The following is a 24,324-nucleotide window of genomic DNA, read 5'->3' on the forward strand; positions in this document are numbered from 1 at the left end:
TAATTTTACTAAATGACACCTTTTTAATTTTTTCTTTAATTATCTTAAATATCCATCAATTTGGATATTAAATCTTAAAATTTATAATTATAATATTAAAGATGTCATATAAAAGTAATAGAAAACTCACTATTGTTTACTAAAAATTTCTTTTGTTATAAAGAAGAAAAAATTGATAGTATGACAGATACAATATACAATATTACATTTACACATACACATACACATACGCATACACATACACATATAAGATATGAAAAAATATGTAACAATTATCATAGGTGAATTTAAATTTGAATTAGTAAAAATTTAGAAAAAAAATTATTTATATATTCTTATAAAATATTTTTACATAAATAATAAATTTAACAGATTCAATCTAAATTTAAAATGTAGGTATGATATAGAATTAATTATGTAATATTGTATATTTATTTTGTAATTAAGTGTTACATATAGAATAATTATATATAGATGTATAATAATTAGCAAAATATCTTGATTATTACAATAAGTTTATAAAAATTTATTTATCATTCGTTATGTACATACAATCATATTTTGACAATTACTATAATTATATGCTATATGTATTTATTAATGATATATATATATATATATATAAGTAAATATATCATGTAATAAATATATATATATATATATATATATATATATATATATATATACACACATATATGTCATTGTGTATGTTGGCTATGATATTTTGTGTCATGTGTAATTCTTAAGACTAAATAAACGTGATATATTTTCGTAATATTTTTTTTTTTTTCGAAAATTATATGGAAAATTTTATGAATATTTTTTAAAAATTATTTTAATCATCCATACCAAAAAACGTCCAATTTATTCTTCGTAGGTAACAATAATCAAACACAAAACTGATAATTTTTCATTCATCCATAATAATCATGAAGTACACCAATCTTTTGAATAAATGTTCATGAATATTTATTATATATTTTAAACGCAATTTTAAATTATATATAAAATCAAATGCATATTTTCGACGCTTTTAAATGATAAGTAAATGAAACCGCGAAAATTTATCATTTCGATAATATTATTCATATATAATACACTTAAATTTCCACTACGGGGAGCCACATAACAGTTGATAAATACTGAGAATTATTATAAATACTGGATATGAAAAAATAGATTATATCCACTTAATTTTTAAAACGTGACTATAAATAAAATAATAAAAAATTTTCTAGAATAGAACAGTACATTATAATAATTGAAAATGAATACTTCGTGGGAAAATACTCGTCGTGCTTTAAGAAATTTTGCAAACGTGTTAAAATGTTACAAATGGTAAGAATTTTAAAATAATTAGGATAAATACTATATAATAAAAGAAATTAATATAAAAAATAAATAAATGAAAATAATTAATAACATATTAATTAAAAAAAATATATATTATATATTATTCTTTAAACTTCATATGTTATTTATGTATAATTTAATAATGTTATTTATATATAATTTATCGTTGAGTATTATTTATTTATCAATTTAGAATTAAAACTTATTCATAATTTATAAAATATAAAATTCTTTCGTTCAATTTTTATAATAATTTTTTTTAAAAATAAATATAATTTTTTTTTTTTAATTTTAGCGGAAATGAGCCAATAAATGCAACAAAATATACTAATTGTTGCCATTTTTTTTGCAAACAATGCATTGAAAAAGATTTAAAATGTGTAATATGTAACACACCTGTACGACCACTCGAAATATGTAATGATCATTTAATTAAAAATCTTGTTTCTTATTGTAATAACATTGCAGAAATAATACAAGAAAGGTATTATAAATTTAAATCATTAATTTGTGTTTATATATTCATAATTTATTCATCTTTTATAATATATTTAAATTATTTCAAATATATAATTAAATATATATAATATGATATAAAGATTTTTTTTGACATTGAGATATATATTTTTGACAATATTATTTAAAAATTTTATGTGAATTTTATATAGTTTTTTAAAATTTTAATAAATATATTGTATATTTTATTAATATATAATTGATATAAATTTAATAGAGATTTATGGAATTCAGCCACAAATTCAAATGCAATAGAATTGTCTGCAATAACAAATAATTCTATTTGTATAATAAATAGTTCAAAATATACTATACCAAAGAATATAAATAAACGAAATGCTAAAGGAGAAACATATTTACATATAGCATGTGTGAAGGTTAATTTTTATTATTTATGACACTTGAAATAATTACAAAATATAATTAAACTTATCAAACAAAATTTAATAATTTTATCATATACTTACAGAATCAAGAGCATCATGTAAAAAATTTATTAGCTGCTGGTGCTGAACCAAATACAAAAGACTTCACTGGTTGGACACCTTTGGTGATTATATTGTCCTATAATAATTGTTTTTATGCTATTTATATATTATAAATCTTTTTTTTATAGCAAGAAGTTGTAAGTTTTGGATATACAAATATATGTCAGCTACTATTAGAATATAAAGCATTACCAAATACACCTGGTAAATCAAACAGAAGAGCTTTACATGATGCTGCTATAAATAATAGATTGGCAGAAGCAAAAATATTATTAAAGTATTCAGCTGATAAAAATGTATATGATGATCATGGTAAAAAACCCATGTATGTGTCAATTAATTATTTTATAATAAATAACATATTAATATATTAAATATGTAATGATATTAATATTTATATAGAATTGTTGATACAAGTATTGTCAATACAAGTTATATATATATATTATATATATAAATATTATATATTTTATATTATTACTTTATATTGTATTCTAGAGATTATTGCGAATTGAACAGTGAGATGTGGGATATTCTAAAAGAGGAAAATAAGTTCAAAGATACAACTAAAAAAATTATAAATCATAACTGTACTTTTAATAAATCATTTTCTGTACAACAAACATTTGATATGATTGTTATATATCCATTAAATTTACGAGAAGAAAATAAAAACTATTTGAATAAAATGGCTTTAAAGCATAAAATTAAAATTATGTCTGTTTTTCGGTATATTGTTTTCTTCCTTCAATTTATATAATATTAAATCATTAAATTATATCTTTAAATTCAAGAGATTATAAATATTAGATATTTTTGATTATAGACCGTCTGTAACTCATGTCATAGTGGAAGCTAATGATAAAAATATCATTCAGTTATCATATGATATAATGAGAGCACTTGTGCGTGGAATTTGGTTACTTAATACTGAATGTAAGTTCATAATATAAATAAATAATTTATACATAGTTTTAAAAATTAATTTTTATAATATTTTTTTTAAAGGGATTCAGCTAAGCATGGATATAAGTGATATATTAAAAGGAGATTTAGAACTATTCGAAGTCAGTGGTGCACCAATTGAAGGTATTCCAAAAAAAGCTAGAGAAAGTGCACAAAATTGGGTAAAGTTAATCATATATATAACTCAATCGTGTGTAATATAAATAAATAATATTAACAAATATATATCTTTTTATTATGTTTTTAGAATCCAGGTCTTTTTAATCAATGTTATTTTTATTTTGCGTTTCAATCAAGAGATATTTATATAAATGATATACATTTAACAAAAGATGCATTAATTACACTTGTGCAAGAAGGTAAAGGAATAATTTTGAAAAGAGAACCAAATCCAGAAGATATAAAAACCAAAGAAAAATTTGTTCCTTTTCATATTGCTAATGAACCTAGTCATTCTTTACATGAATGTACACATTATATTATTTATATACCAGAAAAAGATGAACCACGTATAAAGTATAATATGCCACATATAAAAACATTACCACTTATATGGCTAATTGAATGTATAGAAAAATTTACATTGATTGATCCATTACAATTAGGTTTACTTAAATTTTAATTAATATTTAATTATATATATTCATATATTATGTTCATATAATTTTGACATGTAATCTAATAATATTAACAAATATAATGTAATTTTCAAATTATTTAATGGAATTATAAGTTTCTTATTAGATAATTAAACATAATATAATATAATATAATATAATATTTATATATATATATTTAAATAAAATATAATTTTTGTTTTTATAATTTAGTAATGACAATTAAAATATTTAAATTAATAGTTAAATTTCAAAAATATATATTATAAAATATATTTCTTGTTTGAATTCTTAAAAAAGGATACTTATATTAATGCAATACTATTATGAAGGATTGATCGTTGCTTAAAGAATGATAAATTCCGAAGGGAAATATCGTACGGTATCCCGTACATTTACGGGCAAAGTACCGCTAGTCGTGCACATATACATATACATGCGGTAAGAAAGAGGGAACGAAAGAAAGTTGGGAGTGAGTGAATGAGAGAGAGAAAGAGAAAGAACGTAAAAGATGGGGAAAAAAAGATATTCAAATATATATAGAATAATATATATAGTATATATAAAATCAAATAAGATATAAAAGAAAAATCTAATAGAGAAATAAAAATCAATAAATTGAGAAAATTCATAAGATTAAAATAACAAAATGTTACCTATACTTTGAATATAATGAAAGAAAAACGGATAATAATACAAACGGATATTTTAGAGATAATATACATAATAATATTATAGTGTCTTTTGATCTAGATATTTAAGATATTATATCAATCTTAATAATAAAATTTGCAATTAAATATTTGATTATTAATCATTTATAAATTGAGTATTTCATTTGGGAGTTATTAAATTATTACAAAAATGTTGTAATATAAATAAAATTTAAAATAATTTAATCCGTAATAACAATTTAATAACAAGTGAATAAAATTTTATTGTTACTTTTTAAACCAATGTTAATATAATGATTTTAAAGAAATTTAATTAAACTCGTAATCAATTTTATAATTATTATTATGTAAATGATTAGAAATATTACTAATTATCATTAATTAGTTATCATAAATTGTGAACTCTTGTTGTTTAATTTTTGTTAAAATGAATTAATTTATATTAATTTTGTTTTATTTATCATATTGTTTTTTTTTAAATTTTAAATAAAATTAAATAAAAAATTTAATTAATATAATCAAAATTAAAACTTTTAACAGTGATAAAAAGCTGAATTTTCAAAAATATCTGATATTAATGCAACAACCCTTCCCCTTCTTTTTAAATAATTCTCAGTGAGATCGTTGACGAATGTTCTCTTTACTTCCCTGCCTTCGTTCTTTTCTCTCCTTTTTCTGACTGGTGTAAAAGAGGGGGCCCGCACCCTGACCCACAAGTGGGCCCGATACCTTCTCAGTCAGTCAGTCAGTCAGTCAAACAAGTCTAACAGGCAATGCGAGCCTGCATAATACCGTGGCTGCCGAACTCGCGGTAAAGTAGTTTGACACGCACGTGTTCAAACCGGGTAGCGACACAGTGTGTCTTCCTTTAACTGTTTTTGCGGTTATCTTCTTAAATTGAAGAAAAAGAAGCGGAAAAGAAAGAGAAAGAGGGAGAAAAGAAAGAAGGACAGAGAGAAAATGAAGGAAGCGAAGATGATACTGAGAACTTTACCTGGGGGCATCGCCCTTTTCCTCCTACTTAGCGGATTGATCTCTGCTCAAGACGACGATTCTTTAGCTGGTAGTTTCTTATCAGGTAAATAAGTTAGTTTATTTATTTTTATTCTTAGGATATTATTGCATTTTTCAAATACTTTGTTTTTTTTTTTCTATTTACATATATTTTTCATTTTATTTCTTCGCTTATTTCTTTGTTTTCTTAATTTTTAATCCTTAATTTTTTATTTTAAACTTATATATTTAAACCATAGTTGAAATAAAAAATTATTTATATTTATTTATATAGATAATTGATAACATTATTAATATTAATAAAACGATAATAAACTTTTGATATTATATAGTTTATTATATATAATATTTTTAATTTGTATTCCATTGTTTTTCCATTTGATTTATACCATTTCATTTATTCAATATATTTATATTTTACATTTTTCCATTATTAAAATGAATTATATAACATTTTAAATTATATTTAATCTATCTTTCTTTTTTAAATCTTTTTTAATCTATTTACTTTTTTAATTGATAGATATAACAATTTATGGAAGATATCTTAAGAGAAGGAACGAGAAAATCAATTTTATAAATAGTACATAGAAATATAAAGTTTGTTTCAAAAAAATTTAAAGAATTGATTGAAATACAATTAAAATTAAAAATTCAAATACTTTTTTTTCCTCAAAAAAAATTTTATATTTTTTTCCGTGTTAATATTTTTTATTAGATATAGAATAATTTCTGATTATTTAAATCAGCAAATAGTTTATTAAAGTATACGTAATATAAATAATAATCGTAAATAAAATTAGTTCATAACAGAAGAGGTTTCGAGAAATAGAAATTCGCGTGCGTGAATGTATGCTGTACACGCTTGTATAGGTAGTATCTGGAAGGATGCGATTGTCCCACTTAGGAGTCTTTCAACGCTATGCGGATAACACTAAATCCTCTGTTGGTGAGGCCATTCACAAACTTGAAAAAGTATGCGATAATACATATACGTAATTAACAATCGATGCTAATGAAAATTAATGTTTTACAATAGAAAAAACAATTAGTAAATTTTATACATTTTAATGAATGTTTGTCTTTGGATCGTATCTTTTGAATTGAATTTCAATTCAATCAATTCAATTGTTAACAATTATTTCCATATTTTTCATAACGAAAAATTATATCGAAAATTTTAATATTTACATATATTTGAAATTGAATCTTGATATATTTTTTTATATAATTTAATTTGTAAAAAAAATAATTTTTAATGTTAAAATAATTTATTAGCGTTTAGATTATTTAGATTAACGCATAATAATTTTTTATTAATTTTATTTTATTATTTTTATTTAATTTTAATAATTTTATTTATATATAAATTATGACAAAAAAATTAATACAATAAATAAAATGTAACTTTTAAATGAAGTAGTAGTTTAACATATTTTTAAATTAATCTTTGATAGAAAATCTTTGTAAAAATTATGTGGTTAAAATTAATTAAAACAATTGTAAATATTTGTAATGATTTGAATTTTTTTTAATATAATTATTATTTTTAATATATAATTTATCATAATTTAAACTATTTAAATTCAAAACATTATATTGGATATATATTCTAATTTATTTATATTTAAATCGAATGTATCTTTAAATATACGTATAATAATTTAGTTTTCGTATAACTTTAATTTAACTTAAATTTTATTATAACATATAAATACAAATATATATTATTCAAGAATATAATATATATTCCGTATTCCATAGAATTTCTCACTTTTTTTTATTTTTTAATTATATATACGTGCATACAATATATATATATATAAATAACATGTATCATTTAAAATTCCATTATTGAAATTTGATGTTTCTTTTTTTATTTTCCAAATATGTTTCCAATTTCATCTCCGTTTGATCAATTACTTTATCCTTTTAATTGTTCATGAAATTAAATTAAATTAAATATTTTCATACAATTTTCTGAAATATATAGATACGATGTAATTAATATATATATATATATCTATGATATATCTACAATATATATGTATATATATATATTAATTACATAATTAATTGAATATATGTATAAGATGAGTTTATTATCAATCTAAGACAATTAAATGAGAAAAGATATACATATGTATAATATCAAAAACGGTCATGCGATGAAGTCGAGTCATTTAATTAACTACCGTTATGTTTATTTGGGCCGTTATGCCTGCTAAAGTGAAAACAGCTATGGCAGAAATTTATATTATGAACTAAACGAATTTTTTCATTTTATTAAAATTATTTATTTAACTATTACAAAAATGTAATCATAAATTGAAAAATACTTAATCAAAATTGTAAATTATATATTATTCGTTTATAACGATATGTGGGTCTATCTATATATATATATAAATTATTTGATATGAAATGAAATAATATACGCAAGATAATAATTTTGTAGATGCTCTTATAAATAGCGTTTATATAGATACAAAACTATAATTATCATATTAAGTGACTTATATTTAGTGACTTATATTTCGAACTAATAGAGATAATAAATTCAATCATTCAATTTCTTAACTTTTAATTCCATTCAATAATATTTTTATTTATATCTTTAAAATATAATTTATAATCATAATACGATGATGATTTAAGAAAACAACAATGGAAAAAAACAATAGTTGTAATTTCATTATAAAAATTGCGTTAAATAAATAAATTGTGTTAACTTGGATACTTTTACTTTTTCACAGGTCTATTAGATTCTATAACAAGTACAGCCAACAGTGCAGATTGTCCAGGTGTATGTGTACACGCATTTGCAACGTTAATATGTTACGAAGTTCTTGAACATGTACAATGCCCTACTAGTATGCGATGTTGTATCGAGGCGCCTATAAATGGTACCGGAACTTCTGAAAATATTGCCAATGACGATGATTCTACTTCAACAGTTGTCACTACCGTTAAAACAACGACAACTACGAATACACCAACAACATCTTCAACAGCGCTTACAACCGTGTCCTCGACAGTTTCTTCAAAAACTACTTCTGTACGTTCGTTAAAAATAATATTATTATTTTTATTCTATTACATAATGATAAAATATAGGATTCATAAAACATATAAGATATATATATATATATATATATATATATATATATATATAGTACACGTGAAATAAAGAAAAAAGTTCTAATAAATCAAAAAAATAAATAATCGTTTTAATGAAAGCTAAACATTTTTTATAACTTTGAAAATTTATTTATTTTTTTTTCTATCAATGTTTATTAAAATTTCTTTAATTTTATTTAATCTTACTAAATTATAAACTGTTCTTTTATCATCTTAAATAATTAAAGTAAATAAGTAAATGGTACTTGATGATCATGTCGCGATTGTCTTTATTATAATATAATTATTGTCAAAAAACACGATGAAACAATAAAAAGATTATTATTTTTTTCAATAATGACTCTATATATATCACAATTATATCGTTATATAATAAAATTATTATTGTTGAAAAATTGTTACGACATACAAAAAATATTTATTCATTATTATCTCTATTATATTTCGGATGAATGAGAATTAAGAATATAAAATTTACTTATTTTTCAGGAAAACCAAAAGGAGACAGCCAATAAAACATTATGTATGTATTTTTAATTCTTAACTTTAGGTAACTTTTTTTACAAAAAAGTATATAGAAGATAAGAAATAAAAAAGAAACGTTATGTTATATAATATATACGATGTCTTATTGATATTAAGTAAATTTTGTAAATATCAAAATTTTAATATAATTAATATAGATAACAATTTCTCTTTTAATTTTTAGAATTTTATAAAATTATAAATTTTTCTCTGTTTTGTCAGATTTGACATTGATATACAATTAAAAATTATAAAATCGACGATTGAATGAACGGTGCTTATTACAATATTGTTTTTTCTAGCGAAAACGTGTTCAGGAATTTGCATGGCAGAGAGAATTGCCGATTACTGCGATGCGATTTTGGTAATAGACACTCTCTCTCTTTGCAAGCCAGGATACAAATGCTGTGTATCCAGAGATGCGTTTGGAGATTCACCACCACCGGAATTGTTAGTCATCGATCGTACAAATTCAAGTCGTTTCGAGGAGAAGACGGGTGTCAATACATCTTACAAAGGTTCTTCACCAACTGTAAAACCAAATATGGTTTCTCCTACGAGCATTTCTAGCACCACAGTAGCAACATCGACCATTACAATGACGAAGCAACCAACAACAACAACAACGATAAAACCAAAGATCACTATGAGAAAACCGTGTAAAGGTGAATGCGTTAGTGGTTTCTTCGCTCTTCTATGCGATAAAGTGGATGGAGAAGCCGAATGTCCCGACGATGGATCTTGTTGCGTTATCGATGCTTTTTTAAAAACAGTAAGGGCATAAAACTAACATAATTAATATAAATTCCAACAAATGAAAATTAATATTTTTCCACATATAATATTAATATATTATTATATATTATAATAATATTATATGATTATGATTTTATATATATATATATATATATAATAATTAGGAAATAACAACAACAACAACATCAACGACAACAACGACAATTGGACCAACTACGAAACCGGCACAAGCAAAATTACAACCGTGTCCTGGATTTTGTTTATTAACCATTATGGCAGCCTTCTGTGAACGGCCAAATTTAATAATAGCGAAGACTGCGACCTGTCAATCAGGATATATTTGTTGTGACAACTCGAAGAGTTTGCCGCAGGTGATTCTATTTTTTTTTTTTTTTCGGTAGAATCCTTTCGATGGAACGATTAAATTGAGGCAAGTAAGATATTAAATAAAAAATCCATAGAAAGAAGAAAATTGAAATTAAACGTTGACGTATAGACAGTAAACGTAGTGACACCGTCTTCTCCGTATCAGACATCAAGGCCAAGGCCAAGGCCCACATCAAGGCCATCGATCACTACAGTACCTCTACCACCAGATCTACGCCCGGAATGCCCTGGATCATGTATTGTTTCTTATTTATCGTTTACTTGTTTCAGTAAGTATTTATTTTTCTTATTATTTTATATTTTTTATTTAAAAATTAAATTAAAAATCAATTGTAAACGTATATTAAATGATATTCCATTTTCAAAATAATTTTATACATATTGATGATCAAAAAATGATCGATTTGGCATAAAATGATTCTTAATATGATATTAACAATTGACATTGTCGTCAATATTGAAATCTTTTTCATATATATGCTGTTCAATGAATTTGTCATATTTTTTCGTTCCAAGTTCGATTTCAAATTACTCGTATGAATTATTAAAATATTTTTTTATAATCTTTCTACTTTTTTCAAAGTTTAATTAGAAAACACAACAGATGAAATGATTTTCAAATAATTTTCAAATAAACATTATATGTAAATTTGTATATGGATCTTTAAAATAAGGAGAAATATTGTCTTTTGTTGCATAATAATGAACAAAATTTCTTATTGTTTTTTTTTCTAGGAAATGCTGAATTAACAAATTTGTTTAAGTGTAAAAAACAAGGGCATCAGTGTTGCGCTCCAAAATCATTGATACGAGAATTTAATGGTGGAAATTCTAGTGAGCCAATTTTAAGTAATAGAAATGATACTATGTATGTTACTTCAAGACCGTACACAACTCCACTTACGACAGCTTCATGTAAGTTAAGGAATATATTTTCAATTTTTTATATATTATTTTTTATAAATATGAAAATCCATATTTAATTTTATTATTGCTGAATTATTTCTATAAAATATAATATTAAATGAAATAATATTAATCGAATAAAAAAGAAAATACATATTACAATTCGTTTAATTATTCTATAAAATTCGTTTGTATATATATATATATATATTATTAAAACTTGTTATATTATTTAATTATTTTTAATATTATTATAATATTCGTAGATGAAACAACAAGTATGACAACTATGAGAAGTCCTGTGTACAGTAAATATGTATGTGGTGTAAAAGGAACTTCCCGTGGACCAATTCAAGCACGTAGTTCTGAAAGAGAAGCACGCGTCGTCGGAGGAGAAGATGCAGATGCTAATGAATGGTGTTGGCACGTTGGTCTCATCAATGCCCACAATCAATATCTTTGCGGTGGTGCATTGATCGGCACGCAATGGGTATTGACAGCTGCACATTGTGTAACAAAGTAAATTTTATTTTTGATTTTCGTCTTATTTTTCTTTATTTATCCCACATTATCTCCTTGATCTCACTTAATGATTCCCGTAAAATCATCATAAATATATAAATAATACTTCTATCTTATTTTTATTTACAGTATTGTAAGATCTGGCGATGCAATTTATGTGAGGGTAGGTGATTACGATTTAACGAGGAAATATGGAAGTCCTGGTGCTCAGACTTTGCGCGTGGCAACTACTTATATTCATCATAATCATAATAGTCAGACCCTTGATAACGACATAGCACTGTTAAAGCTTCACGGGCAAGCAGAACTCAAAGATGGTGTTTGTCTAGTATGTTTACCAGCACGAGGAGTTAGTCATACAGCTGGTAAACGATGTACCGTTACTGGCTATGGATATATGGGAGAAGGTAATATTTTTACATTAGTTCACTAATTTTCTTTCAAATATTGCATATGATATATAGCAGATTTCAATATACTCTTTCAATTTCAAACTGAGATTTGATTTGAGAATTATATCTTATGTTTGAAATTTCCCACATTTCTTCATATAAAAAACTTTATTCGCACCTGAATATTTTCATTGATTTTTGAATTTTCAATAATTAAAAAATAAAATTAAAAACGATATTTTTATTCTTGATTTTCGATTTATTTTGGCTATTAGAAAAATCATCTCTTAAATTTTTCTCAAATATCTTATATACATCTCAAATATATATATATATATACACATAAATATTGTATTTGTGTAGCTGGCCCAATTCCGCTTCGAGTACGCGAAGCTGAAATACCAGTTGTAAGTGATGCCGAATGTATACGAAAAGTGAATGCTGTAACTGAAAAAATCTTTATATTACCGGCGAGTAGTTTTTGCGCTGGTGGTGAACAAGGCAATGATGCATGCCAGGTAATATCAATATATAAACATGTCTACATGTCTATTGATAATAATATGCAAATTGAAATACATGTAAAGGATCATTTTTGTTAGTTTATTTTTTACGAGTTATTTGTACATTATTTTACAATTAATATATCATTTTTATGATTAATTTTTAATTTTAGAAAAAAAAATTGTTTAGAAATAAAATAAAATGTATTATTATAAAATATTATATAACCGATATATAAATCATTATGATTTTATATTAAATAATTACATATAACGATATAAATTTTTTCTCTTAATATTTAGGGAGACGGAGGAGGTCCGTTAGTATGCCAAGATGATGGATTCTATGAATTAGCTGGACTTGTTTCGTGGGGATTTGGTTGTGGAAGATTGGATGTTCCTGGAGTTTATGTTAAAGTTTCGGCATTCATCGGTTGGATCAACCAAATTATTTCAGTAAATAATGTTTAGCTTTTTCATATTCTATTTACAAAAGTTAAAAATATTTATTTATTAAAGAAATATTATAGTACCTTTACGCGCTTGATGATGTAACATTTCATGTTACGTATCTAACAAAGATGTTTACGAAAAAAATATTTAAAAAAAATTATTTAATCATATAAATTGTAATATCTAAAAAAAAAATTTTTTTGATGCACAATGGAAATGATACAATAATACGTAAGAAGAAATTTCAAGATATTATATGATAATATTTATATTTAAAATACATATCGTAATAATTAATAGTTACTTTTACAAATTAACGGTAACTAATCATTTGTTATAGCAATACATCTTTATGTAACTGATACAGTAAACTTTCGTTTATCCAATATTTTAAATTACTATTCAACTATCATTTTTTAATTATTTTTTTTAGATTTAAATCAATTTGTCACTCTTGTTATGAAAAAATATTTATAATTTTTAATGAAGCTTAAATATTAGAAAACTTTGATATATAAATTTTTAAAATATTAAAACAAACGAATATAATTTTTTAAAGTTTAATATTATAATAAAAAAGAGATAAATATATATTTATTTTTTAATTATGTAATACTTACATTTTAATAAATCTTGCTCTTGTAGTTGATTAAACATATAATGATATGATATAGGAAAAATGAAAGTTTATTTCATCTTTATCAATTATATAAAATATTTTAGAATTAAAATTTAAATATCATTGGTAAAATATATTGTGCCATCAAGTGCGTCAATTTTACATGGAAAAATACTATCTTATGTAACAATGATTCTTAATTAATACGAAAGATTTTATACATTAAATTATAAAATTATTAGTGAAAATTTAATGAAGAAGTATTAATTAAAAAATTATAAAAATAATATAATTTAAATTTTAATAAAATATATATTAACTATATTAATAAGATATTAAACATTAGCAATAAAATTATAAATAATAATTTTTTTAAATAAACACGTAAAAAATTTTAACGAATAATTAGAATTCCACTGGTTGTTAGTTCCTTTTTTTTTGAATATTGGATTAATGAAAAAATAAAATATTGAAAAAAAATTTTTAACTTTCTATTTTTTGTAATATATTTTTTTCTTTGCTAATAATTTTATGATTTATTGTATAATTATATATTTACATATCATTTATTTACATTAAATGATAAACTACAAAAGAAAGTCAATTTCATAGAAATTAACACATTTTTATTAGGGCCAAAATATAGTGATATATAGTTAAATTATCATAATTGAAAATATATATGTATATTTAAAATAATTTTAGTAATAGTTATAGAAAATTGCAATTTAATATATACATATACATATATATATTATATATGTATATGTATATATATATATATGTATATTTATTTTTATGATTGTATGTATATTTATTAAGTCATGAAATTGGTTCTTTATGTATACGTTGTTCGATAGAGATTCAGTATATTTGGGGATAATATTATATTATTGCTTTGTAAATTATTGCATCAGTTATGTCTAATGTATTTTTCAAGTTATAATTATAAAAATGTTTCATAGATTTAAAAGCAGATGAAAATATTGAATGTGAATATTAAAAAATTAGTAACTAAGTATTTTAAATCTATAAAACATTATTGTAAAAAATATTTTATAATTCAACATAAATATTATATATGGATAAAATTATTTACATCTATTATTTTATTACTATTATTATTGTTATTTAATATAAATTTTTTGTTAATAGTTAATATAAAACTTGTTAATCAATATATTGTTATGCCTGAGATAATAGCAGATAAAGTCGCAGATTTTTTTGTTAATTTCAATTTTCTTTTTCAATAATAGAATTTTTCGAAATATATCCTGAATTTCTAAAGTTTAGAAAATAATTATCTTTTTTATTTTTTCATATCCCTATTTTTAATTCGATTATTATGTTTTGAATAATCTTTATTTTTCGATATTATTTATGGTAATAAAGAACGATAATAGAATAATAACGCAAAACAAAAAAAATTAGGAATTTTCATACAGATTCTTATTTTACGATAGTATGATTATTCCATAACTAATAACTTAATATTTTTTTGATCAGCCAAACATTGTACAGAGAACATAAGCATCATCTCGCGAAAATTATTTCATAATAATAATTTTTTAACTGTAAAGTAATAATTATTTTAAATATATTTTTTATTATTATTATTATATATATATATATAAATAATACTATTAAGAAATTTTTGAAATTATCATGATTTTATTTATGAAATAATAATCATATCATATAGAATTGAAATATACATAGTATCATACTTATATTATATTATTTACACTTATAATCAATAATTTAAATTTTGTTGTATCACATTTAATAATAAATTAAAAGATTTAAAATAAGTATTTTTTGATATTTAATATATAATAAATAAAATAATTAATTAAATTAATAATTTTTTTAAATCTTTGGTAAAAATCTTAAAATATTCTTAAAATCATTTTATCATTTTATCAAACCAATATATATTAATAAATATAAATATATATATATATATACATATTAAAAGTAATTAATAAATAGTTAAATTTTTTATCAATGTTTATAAAATCAATTTATATATTACTGTTTATAAATTTTTTGCTTTTTATAGAATTTAAATGGAAATTATATTTTAATAGAGAAACTAGCACCACAACTACAACCTTGTTCAGCTAAAGGATTATTAGTTATTCTAAATGCAGAACGTATCAGTTCTGTATGAAATTCTATTGTTGATCCTTTAATATATTCCAAAGATGTTGAATCTATAACAACTTTTGCACCATCCTTTTGAAACACTCTATAATATTATGTTAAATTTATTATTAAATTTTTATCAATCATATGATTATATAAATATTTTAATTAATATTAATACTTACTTATCATTTTCATTTATATTTGTATCTAAATCAAATTTATATTGAAAACCAGAACAACCTCCCCCTTCTACTGTAACTCTTAAATAAGCATTATCATCTGTAATTTCTTTTAAACGTTTAACACAACTATCTGTAATGATTATATCGTTTTTGCCTTTCACTGTAGAATCTATTAACGTTTTATTTAATAACGGGACTGTAGACGTATTATACCACTGAGAACTATAAACAAAAATTATTCTATAGTTCCTTAGAAACAAAAAATATACACTATTATATTTAATATCAAATTTTGGTTAATTTTATGTTTTATATTGAAATAGTTTTTATATAAAGAAAAAAAATTAAATTTATAATAAGTATAATGTAGATAAATTTTAGCTTAAACTAGATTTATTACTTACGTTAATAAACGTGAAAAATATCGATTCGCAACAAAATTAGAAGAAACATTCCAAATCGCGTGTTTCAATTTCGCCATGTTTTTAATGAATATATGATAGTCAAAAATATATATGTATGTTATATATATATATATATATATATATATATAAATAAAGATACAAACATTAATATAATTAAAATAGATTTATTATTAAATATTTGTCAAAAAATGGTAAATATTAATTGAAATATCATACTAAATAAATAAATAATAATTATTGATGATAAATCAAATATGATATAAAAAGCAAACATATGTAAAATATTTTTTTTAAAGATAATATAAATTAAGATTAATAAATATTTTTTAAAATAATCTAATAATATTTCTTTAATTTCTAATAAACATATTACTTTACATAGTGATCTTAAGAAACAATAATATAATGCAATTCAAATTCTTTAATTAAATTGTAACAAATTTCTAAATTTGATGAATTAATAGCAATCAATACAAATAAAGATATATACAATGATTAATTTATTTTTGCAAAATAAATTCAAATTAGTAATTTCGAGTATTATAAAATATTTTATATTTGAATATTAATTCGTTCAATATACAATTATTATATAATTATTTTTTATCAATAAAAATATAAATATAAATATTATAAAATAATACAAAAATATATAAAAAGATGTAATGAACAAAACTACAAATTTTAAATAACATTTTTTTATTTCGATACAAATTGTTGCTCGTTTTTGGACATAGACATAATTTATTTTCATTGATGTTTGAATAAACATTTCTATATTTCCATTCGGCCGTCCCGTCGAAATAAGTATATGTGTGCAACATAAATATCTACGTCGAAGTACATTTTCTGTGAAAAAAAAAATTAAAGGAAAAGGAGGGACGCAAGAGAAGGACAGTGATACAGCAATGGAATATTTTAGATTTTTTTGTTAAAAAAAAAATAAATTTTTTTCAGTTGATTTAATAATTTCATTTATTATATTATATTATTAAAGAAGATTTTAATTTTATTATTTAAGATACAAAGAAAAGTTTTAATTTAAAGTATTCAACAAAAAAAATTATCCAATTCATGTGTAGTATTAATAATAAATTGATCGTGAATATATATACATAAATGATAATGTATATTATGATTTTACATGACATATAATTTTTTGTAAATGTTTTATAATATGAAATAAGAGTAAATTAAAGTAAATAATTTTTATCTCATAAATAAAATAACTCTGATTTCGAAAATTCCTTAATATATTAGTTAATATATGATAAAAAATAACGATTATTTGAAAAGTGAAAATTTCATATATACACGAAATTAAAATTGTTAATAGTTCTCATTAAAGCATGTTACTGTTGGAATGTCAATAATTGTTAATTCATAACCTGACTTTTGTATCACTTTTGTTTTCCTTTTTTACTATTCTGAAAATTATTAAACCATATACTGAGTATTTAAAATAATAGTATTTATATTTAAAATAAATCATTACCTTATTTACAAGTTGAAATTTTAATTGTTGTATTTCTTCTGTTTGCGAAATAAGTTTTTCATTCATATTAGCAAGATGTTCACTCATAGTACTGAGTTGTGCTTTATAGTTTCCTTCTTGTATTTCTTTATCTTTCTGTAAAATATTAGAATTTAAAAGTGCTTCTGTAAGTGCAGATTCGCATTTTTCTCTCTTTGATTCACTTGTGTCCAAATGAACTTGCAGAACTTCGTTCTAAAAAAATTCTAATTAAATATGTAATAGAAAAATAATAAAAATTTAAAAAAATTATGTAAATATATTTAATTACAGTTGCAGCCATAGCTAAATTTTTTACATGATAAATATGTTTTTCCGTTATTAATTTGTCAATTTCTTGTAGGAAATAATCTCGGATTTTTACTTCTCGAGCTTCAATTTCTTCTGGTATTGCAAATGGTACTGTTAATCTCCCAATCTATGATGAAAAATATTTATAATATAATATAATTAGATTATATTAAAAAAAAAAAAATTATATATATATGATGCAAATTATTTAAAAACAAATATTACCATATGATTTATTTCTGCAGGTTGTAAAGATTCATGTTCAATATTATTTGTATATTCTTTTTGCTGTATTTCATCATATTTTATTTTAAGTATGTGATATTGTGCCCTCCAATGATTAATTTCTTTTTCTAATACTTCACAAGATTTTGAAAAATCGAAGTTATTACTCTCTTCTTGTGTTTTATGAGATCGGCCTTCACTAATAGATTTTGATGATCTACGTGATGCAGATGGCGATGAGAATGGAGATGGTTCTATTTGTGGAAGATTCGAATGTCCTATCCTATTATCAGATTCGTATCCATCTCGTTTACCTTCATTGCTAGACCATGAAACATTTTCCTCTTGTTTTTGTTTATCATTTAATTTTTTTTGTAAATCATTCCTTTCTCTTTCTAATTTATCTACAATATTTTGATATTGACATTCTAATTCAATTTTAGATTTTTCACAATGATCTAATTTAGACTCTAATTGTTGTATTCTTTCATTTAAAGTTTCAATTTCACTATCTTTATCACTAATTTGTGATAATAACTGAGCATTCTCAACTATTTTTTTTTGGAATTCCTCATCTAAGATATGATTCGGCGATGCAAGTACTTGGCTATTATTTTCCAACAATTTATTCTTCCCTTTCTTGGATTTATTTTGAGCTTTGTCAAGTTCTTCTTGCAACACAGTTATACGTTTAGTTAATTGTTGATTTCGAAATGATAAACTATCTAATTCTTGTTCAGCTCTCCGAAGTTCTACTTCTTTCTCTTTTAATTGTTCTCGAATATCTGCATTACGTGCTTGCTCATCAATCACAGCTTTTTTTAACACATTTGCTTGAGCACGAATCTAAAAAAATAATAAGATTTTGTCACAAATATTTAATTTGTGTATGTAAATATTTATTTAAATGTAAATATTTAATTAACAAAAAATAAGAATTGAATTTCTAAAGCAGATAGAAGCAGGTAAGGGTAATTATTATTTGGAAAATAAATATAAATAATATTGAAATATGAAATATTTCTCTTACCTTTGAATATTCTGTAGCAATTTTTTGATATTTTATTTGCAGTTGTCCATTGACACTCTCCATAACGTTTTCCATTCTTTCGATCGTCAATCTATTATTGTAACTTTCTATAGTAATCATTAAAAATTACTTATTGTTAAAATATCTGTCGTAGTATGATAATTTCTACTAACAAGAAATATATACATATTGGCATTTCTATATAAATGTCAATGTCAACCAGAAAACATTGAAAATTTTTGATGAATTTGTAAAAAAATAAAACTAATTATTTGATAAAAAAATTTTACAATTGAAAAATGAAGATGAACTTAACGCCCCCAAATAATATACACTTTTATACGAGTTTCTGTATGTACTTTTTGATGACTGTCAATTGTTAAGATATTCTATTAGAGAGAAGTTAGTCGTTAATCGAAATTTGAGTATGAGATTTTGTATCCAAGTTATTTTATTAATTTACCAACTGATAATAATAAATTTTACATTTGTATTTATTATTTTTAGTGTATTTTCTATATTTTTGACACATGATAAAAAATATCTTTTTCTTTTGGTTTTTATAGTTAAGTTAGAATTATCGTTTGATATCATTATTTTATTTCATAGCATGAGGAGAAAAACGTTGGATTGAAATTGTTACAAAATTACATTTATATATTTATATAAAATACGTAAAAAAAATATTTATACGATATATAAAAATATTTTGAATTGGATTAAATTTATTGGAAATATTTTGAGTTTTTAAATCTAAGAACATATCTGTATGTAATCTAATATCTATCGTTTAGAAATTAAAATATACAAGAAGGTTTGCGAGATTTAATAATATGTAACATAAATGAAACAAAATAATCACATATGAATTAATACGACACGCATAGTGATGCAACTGTAAAATGAAAATAATAAATAATAAATATTAAAATTAATATAAAGATTATAATTAATTTTTTTTTTTTTTAGTATTTAATAAGTAGCGCCATCTCTTTGAAAAGTATTTAAACATATCATATTTCTATGCATACAATTGATATACGTTATATTATATTTTAATTTTCGCGGAAATTTGAAATAAGTAGCTTTGCCAATCAGAAAGTTGTTAAGATCCAGTTCCAGATGAATCAATGCGCATCGAATGGTGCGCATAGAATCAGTCTATAATTGAAAATCGTGGTGACAGATCGCATTTCATCGGTTGAAGTACGTAATTGTGTAAAAATTTTTTTGAATAGTGTATTGTGTTACTGTTATTAAGCTTATTTAGATTATTATTAAGGTTTGTTTATCATCATTATTAGGGCAGAATATTGTTTCAAACTTTAATCGTTTTTTTCTGCAAATTTCGATCGGAGTTTCGAAAGTGGCTTGATTTCGAAAATATACACTTTTTACATATATTAGAATTGAGAGATAATTCGATAATTTTTATATATAAGCATATAAGCACAGATAAGATTTTTACTTTACTTTGTATCTTTCGAATGTATTTTACATATATATTTAAATTTTAGCACGATAGAAAAGACGTAAAAAAAAAGAAAAAAAAAAAATACATTCTAATCGTTTTTAAAATCGGAATATTTCAGAACATCGATGATCGATGTGATACAAAGTCCCATAAAATTGTCAATAGTTGTCCATAATTTTTCATCCGTGGCTAGCACGGATCGTTAATCAAAATTGTATAGGTATATTTGCAATGTATACAACAATTAAATGGAGGTAATTTGTTAAAATTTTTAATCAATTTAAATTAAAAAAAAAAAGAAATGAGACAAATTTATTCAAAAATCGACATTGTCTTTTGAACGTATAATTGTTATATGGAGCAAAGTTAAGTATGAATATTTGTGGATAAAAAATTAGGGGCGTCTAATAAGAAATAAGAATAAGAGAAAGACAAAAATAGATTAATTGACCACCGTCGCCATCTTTCGAATATTAGAAACATCTTTTCAAAGATAGGATAGAGGTAAAATCGAAGAATCGAAGAATCAGCCCCATCTCTCGAACAATTTAAAAAAGATATCTTTGGTAATCGAAAGATGGCATTGATGATCAATTCTTATCTTTATCCTTCTTTATCCTTCTCCCACTATTTCATGTTCGCGTTTTATTTGCGACATTCTGAAGATGGGGCTGATTCTCTAATTTGTATCCTATTTCTATCCTTTTCTCATCATCTATTTATTCTCGTCCGTTATATCAGAGAAGGTCGAATATCTTTTTGAACATAGAAAATATACATTTTACACATGCTCAACAAACAAAAAAGAAATAATTTTTTATTTTTATATGTCGTATATATATACATGTATAGTATATGTACATTAATATTTTTTCATTTCACTTATAAAAACTTGAGTTAAAAGATTAATTAATCGTTAAAATATTATTTATATTTTAACGAATAAAAATTAATTTTTATTAATTTAACTTAGATTAGTGAATTAGAGAGAAAAGAAACATTTACAATTTTGGAGATTTTTATCGAACTTTCGATCTTATCGTTATAATATTAGCATTTTCGAGCAAAAGGAACTCGACTATATACTCGCGTGTAAGTAAGTAAGTAAGTAAGTAAGTAAGTAAGTAAGTAAGTAAGTAAGTAAATAATTAATTTAAGTAAGTAACAACAGAGAAATAAACGATGGATATCGAATCGCAAGAGTAGGTTTAATATTTTATACGTTGAGATGCGCGAAAGGATTGTCATTGGTCGGAATGGAGAAATATAGAGAAAAGTGAGTTCGAAAGATGAGGCTGAAATACTCGACTCGCGTTGTTGCGTATTTCTCGATGATTTCTCGGTTTGCGGGAAGGGGAATAGAATCGAGAGGGCTTTTTCTTTCGAAAGAAACGTGTCGTATTACGTCGGTGGATACAAGGGGAGGAATCTCGTGGAGCTGCTCCCTTTTACTCGCTTTTTTCTCTATCTATCCAGAGAAACGTATACGTATAACCCCGCATTAGTCACGCTCGTTGGAGCTTCTTTCTTAGCGAATCTCTCCATGGTAGACGCGACCGGCATTAACTAGGTCGGCTACGGCTTCAGGTAAGAAGAGACAGAAGGTTACGCCTCTTTTCGATCTCTCGCCTCTTTTCCACCTTCGGGGATCTGGTCGCCCGACCAACTTACTACTTCCTACCTTCCGCACGGGAAAATGAAAGCATCCAGATTTAACGAGCTCGGTCTCGGTCTCGGTCTCGGTACTGCCTGTCTGTCACTTACTTCACGCCACCTTTTTCGAACTGTTCGAAATGTTCTTCCGGATCGAATCGGATCCGTTCTCTCTTTATCTCTTATGAAACGTTCCTCGGTGTTGTTGAAACTCGCAACTAACGATTCATCATTGATCGAGTTTCGATCGATTATAAGCGATCGTTCGATTTCGATTTTTCGTTTTCGTTGTCTCGTTTCATCGAGGCCGGAAGAAAAGAGACAAACTTTCGGAAGAAGACCGACACAAAAGAAAACAATTATCAGATACAACACAACGGATATAAACGGATGAAATTAAAGCAGCGGGGGGGGGGGGGAGGTGTCGTATACGTATTGTATCAACCGATGAATTCTAAAGCTGTTTGAACGCGCGTTATATAATGCGACGAGAATTGCAATAAATGAGAGTAGCAGATGGCCAGTTGGCGAGACTTTGGCGGAACAATCGCAACATTTTGAAAGCCCATATAACCTTTTGCTTCTCGTGCAACGAGGGTGATCAAAGTTGGTACACGAGCTACGCTTGTATTCGTTTAGCTTGCAAGCATTGCTGACGTACGTACGCGTACAATCTAGGTCCAGATTCAATTTATTCAGACTATTTATCGTTTCGCCTGTTTTTCGATCCGGAATGTCGAAAACAGATCGATCCTTTTCCTCCCGCCTCTTGTTTTATGTTACCTTGTTTTACCACGACAGTGTCTAAGAGTATCGAGTTGATAAACTTTTGCTTGCTTTTTTCTCCTCCTCCTCCTCCCAGGCGGTTGGAGCGAGGCGTTGATCACCGGCACCATCACCAGCTGGAACGCGGCGTAGAAGAGAAACGGTCTACGCCCTAATCGGTCGGCCGCATCTCTCGAGTACTTGCGCCACTGTTCTCGAGCACTCGCTCCTTTCCCGCCCCCATTATTTTCGCAAGCACGAGCTTGTTTCTGACGTTCGCCACCTTCTCCCGCTAGACCGCTATTCGCATATATTATACGCACGTATAAGTCATTAGTCTAACCTTTTATTCGCAAATTCACGTTTTCGAAATCTGTTTCGTTCTTTTGCGAAAACGGATCTGTCTGTTCTTTTTAAAAATGTCAAAAAAAGAAAAAAAAAAAAAAAGAAAAGCGTAATAAATATCATGGTTATCCGGATTTAAAAGATTTCTCTTTTCCCGTTTCAACTTTGAGAACGATAATAAATTTTTCTTCGATCGGATTAATCGATCGGATCGCTTTTCGATCCTTTCGAACCTTTTTTCTTTCTACGATTCAACGTAAGAAATCCTCGTGTTTTCCGAAATCGTGCGAATATATCGAACGCGTTTTCGTTCTGGTCGAAGCGTTGGCAACGATCTAGAAAAATCTCGTTCGATTCGTTTAAAATATTCGTAAATAAATTAAACGAATGGGAGGAAAATAATCCTTGGCAAAACTT

The 24,324-nt window shown here is 24.0% G+C and overlaps 4 protein-coding genes and 1 long non-coding RNA gene across 10 annotated transcripts; 2 read left to right on the top strand and 3 right to left on the bottom strand.

Annotated features, from left to right (window-relative positions):
- Positions 1–707: 707 nt before the first annotated feature.
- Positions 708–4,039, top strand: LOC100864380 (BRCA1-associated RING domain protein 1). Its single transcript, XM_012492834.3, has 9 exons — positions 708–1,338; positions 1,649–1,837; positions 2,087–2,246; positions 2,339–2,419; positions 2,486–2,682; positions 2,856–3,086; positions 3,184–3,293; positions 3,366–3,484; positions 3,571–4,039. The coding sequence occupies exons 1-9, from the start codon at positions 1,268–1,270 to the stop codon at positions 3,943–3,945; spliced, it is 1,533 nt and encodes a 510-aa protein (XP_012348288.2). The 5' UTR covers positions 708–1,267; the 3' UTR covers positions 3,946–4,039.
- A 1,311-nt stretch (positions 4,040–5,350) lies between these two features.
- On the top strand, positions 5,351–15,132 carry mas (trypsin-like serine protease domain-containing protein masquerade). Of its 2 annotated transcripts, none has more exons than XM_012492829.3 (11): positions 5,351–5,692; positions 8,385–8,686; positions 9,259–9,292; positions 9,597–10,066; positions 10,215–10,421; positions 10,547–10,706; positions 11,173–11,352; positions 11,610–11,862; positions 11,995–12,272; positions 12,621–12,775; positions 13,064–15,132. In XM_012492829.3, the coding sequence occupies exons 1-11, from the start codon at positions 5,575–5,577 to the stop codon at positions 13,229–13,231; spliced, it is 2,325 nt and encodes a 774-aa protein (XP_012348283.2). In that variant the 5' UTR covers positions 5,351–5,574; the 3' UTR covers positions 13,232–15,132. The 2 variants fall into 2 exon arrangements, with proteins under 2 accessions (XP_012348283.2, XP_012348284.2); XM_012492830.3 differs by having other exon boundaries at positions 10,583–10,706.
- Positions 8,218–8,718, bottom strand: LOC147658368 (uncharacterized). The gene is made up of 2 exons (XR_015295216.1): positions 8,617–8,718; positions 8,218–8,546 (listed from the first exon to the last, which is right to left on the bottom strand). It is a non-coding gene; the product is annotated as an uncharacterized LOC147658368 (long non-coding RNA).
- A 685-nt stretch (positions 15,133–15,817) lies between the features above and the next one.
- LOC100864261 (iron-sulfur cluster assembly 2 homolog, mitochondrial) lies at positions 15,818–16,660 on the bottom strand. The gene is made up of 3 exons (XM_003698033.4): positions 16,570–16,660; positions 16,166–16,387; positions 15,818–16,083 (listed from the first exon to the last, which is right to left on the bottom strand). The coding sequence occupies exons 1-3, from the start codon at positions 16,644–16,646 to the stop codon at positions 15,909–15,911; spliced, it is 474 nt and encodes a 157-aa protein (XP_003698081.1). The 5' UTR covers positions 16,647–16,660; the 3' UTR covers positions 15,818–15,908.
- Positions 16,661–17,272: 612 nt separating this feature from the next.
- On the bottom strand, positions 17,273–20,134 carry LOC100863124 (uncharacterized). Of its 5 annotated transcripts, none has more exons than XM_086917730.1 (6): positions 19,844–20,134; positions 19,671–19,761; positions 18,641–19,486; positions 18,396–18,542; positions 18,086–18,319; positions 17,273–18,017 (listed from the first exon to the last, which is right to left on the bottom strand). In XM_086917730.1, the coding sequence occupies exons 1-6, from the start codon at positions 19,864–19,866 to the stop codon at positions 17,991–17,993; spliced, it is 1,368 nt and encodes a 455-aa protein (XP_086773856.1). In that variant the 5' UTR covers positions 19,867–20,134; the 3' UTR covers positions 17,273–17,990. The 5 variants fall into 5 exon arrangements, with proteins under 5 accessions (XP_086773856.1, XP_086773855.1, XP_012348286.1 ...); XM_086917729.1 differs by having other exon boundaries at positions 17,273–17,439; positions 19,844–20,008; XM_012492832.3 differs by having other exon boundaries at positions 17,273–17,439; positions 19,671–19,924.
- Positions 20,135–24,324: the final 4,190 nt, after the last annotated feature.

This window comes from Apis florea, unplaced genomic scaffold (genome assembly GCF_048593485.1).
Source record: "Apis florea isolate Af1SG1 unplaced genomic scaffold, ASM4859348v1 contig_2272_pilon, whole genome shotgun sequence".
In the NCBI taxonomy this organism is placed as follows: Eukaryota; Metazoa; Arthropoda; class Insecta; order Hymenoptera; family Apidae; genus Apis; species Apis florea.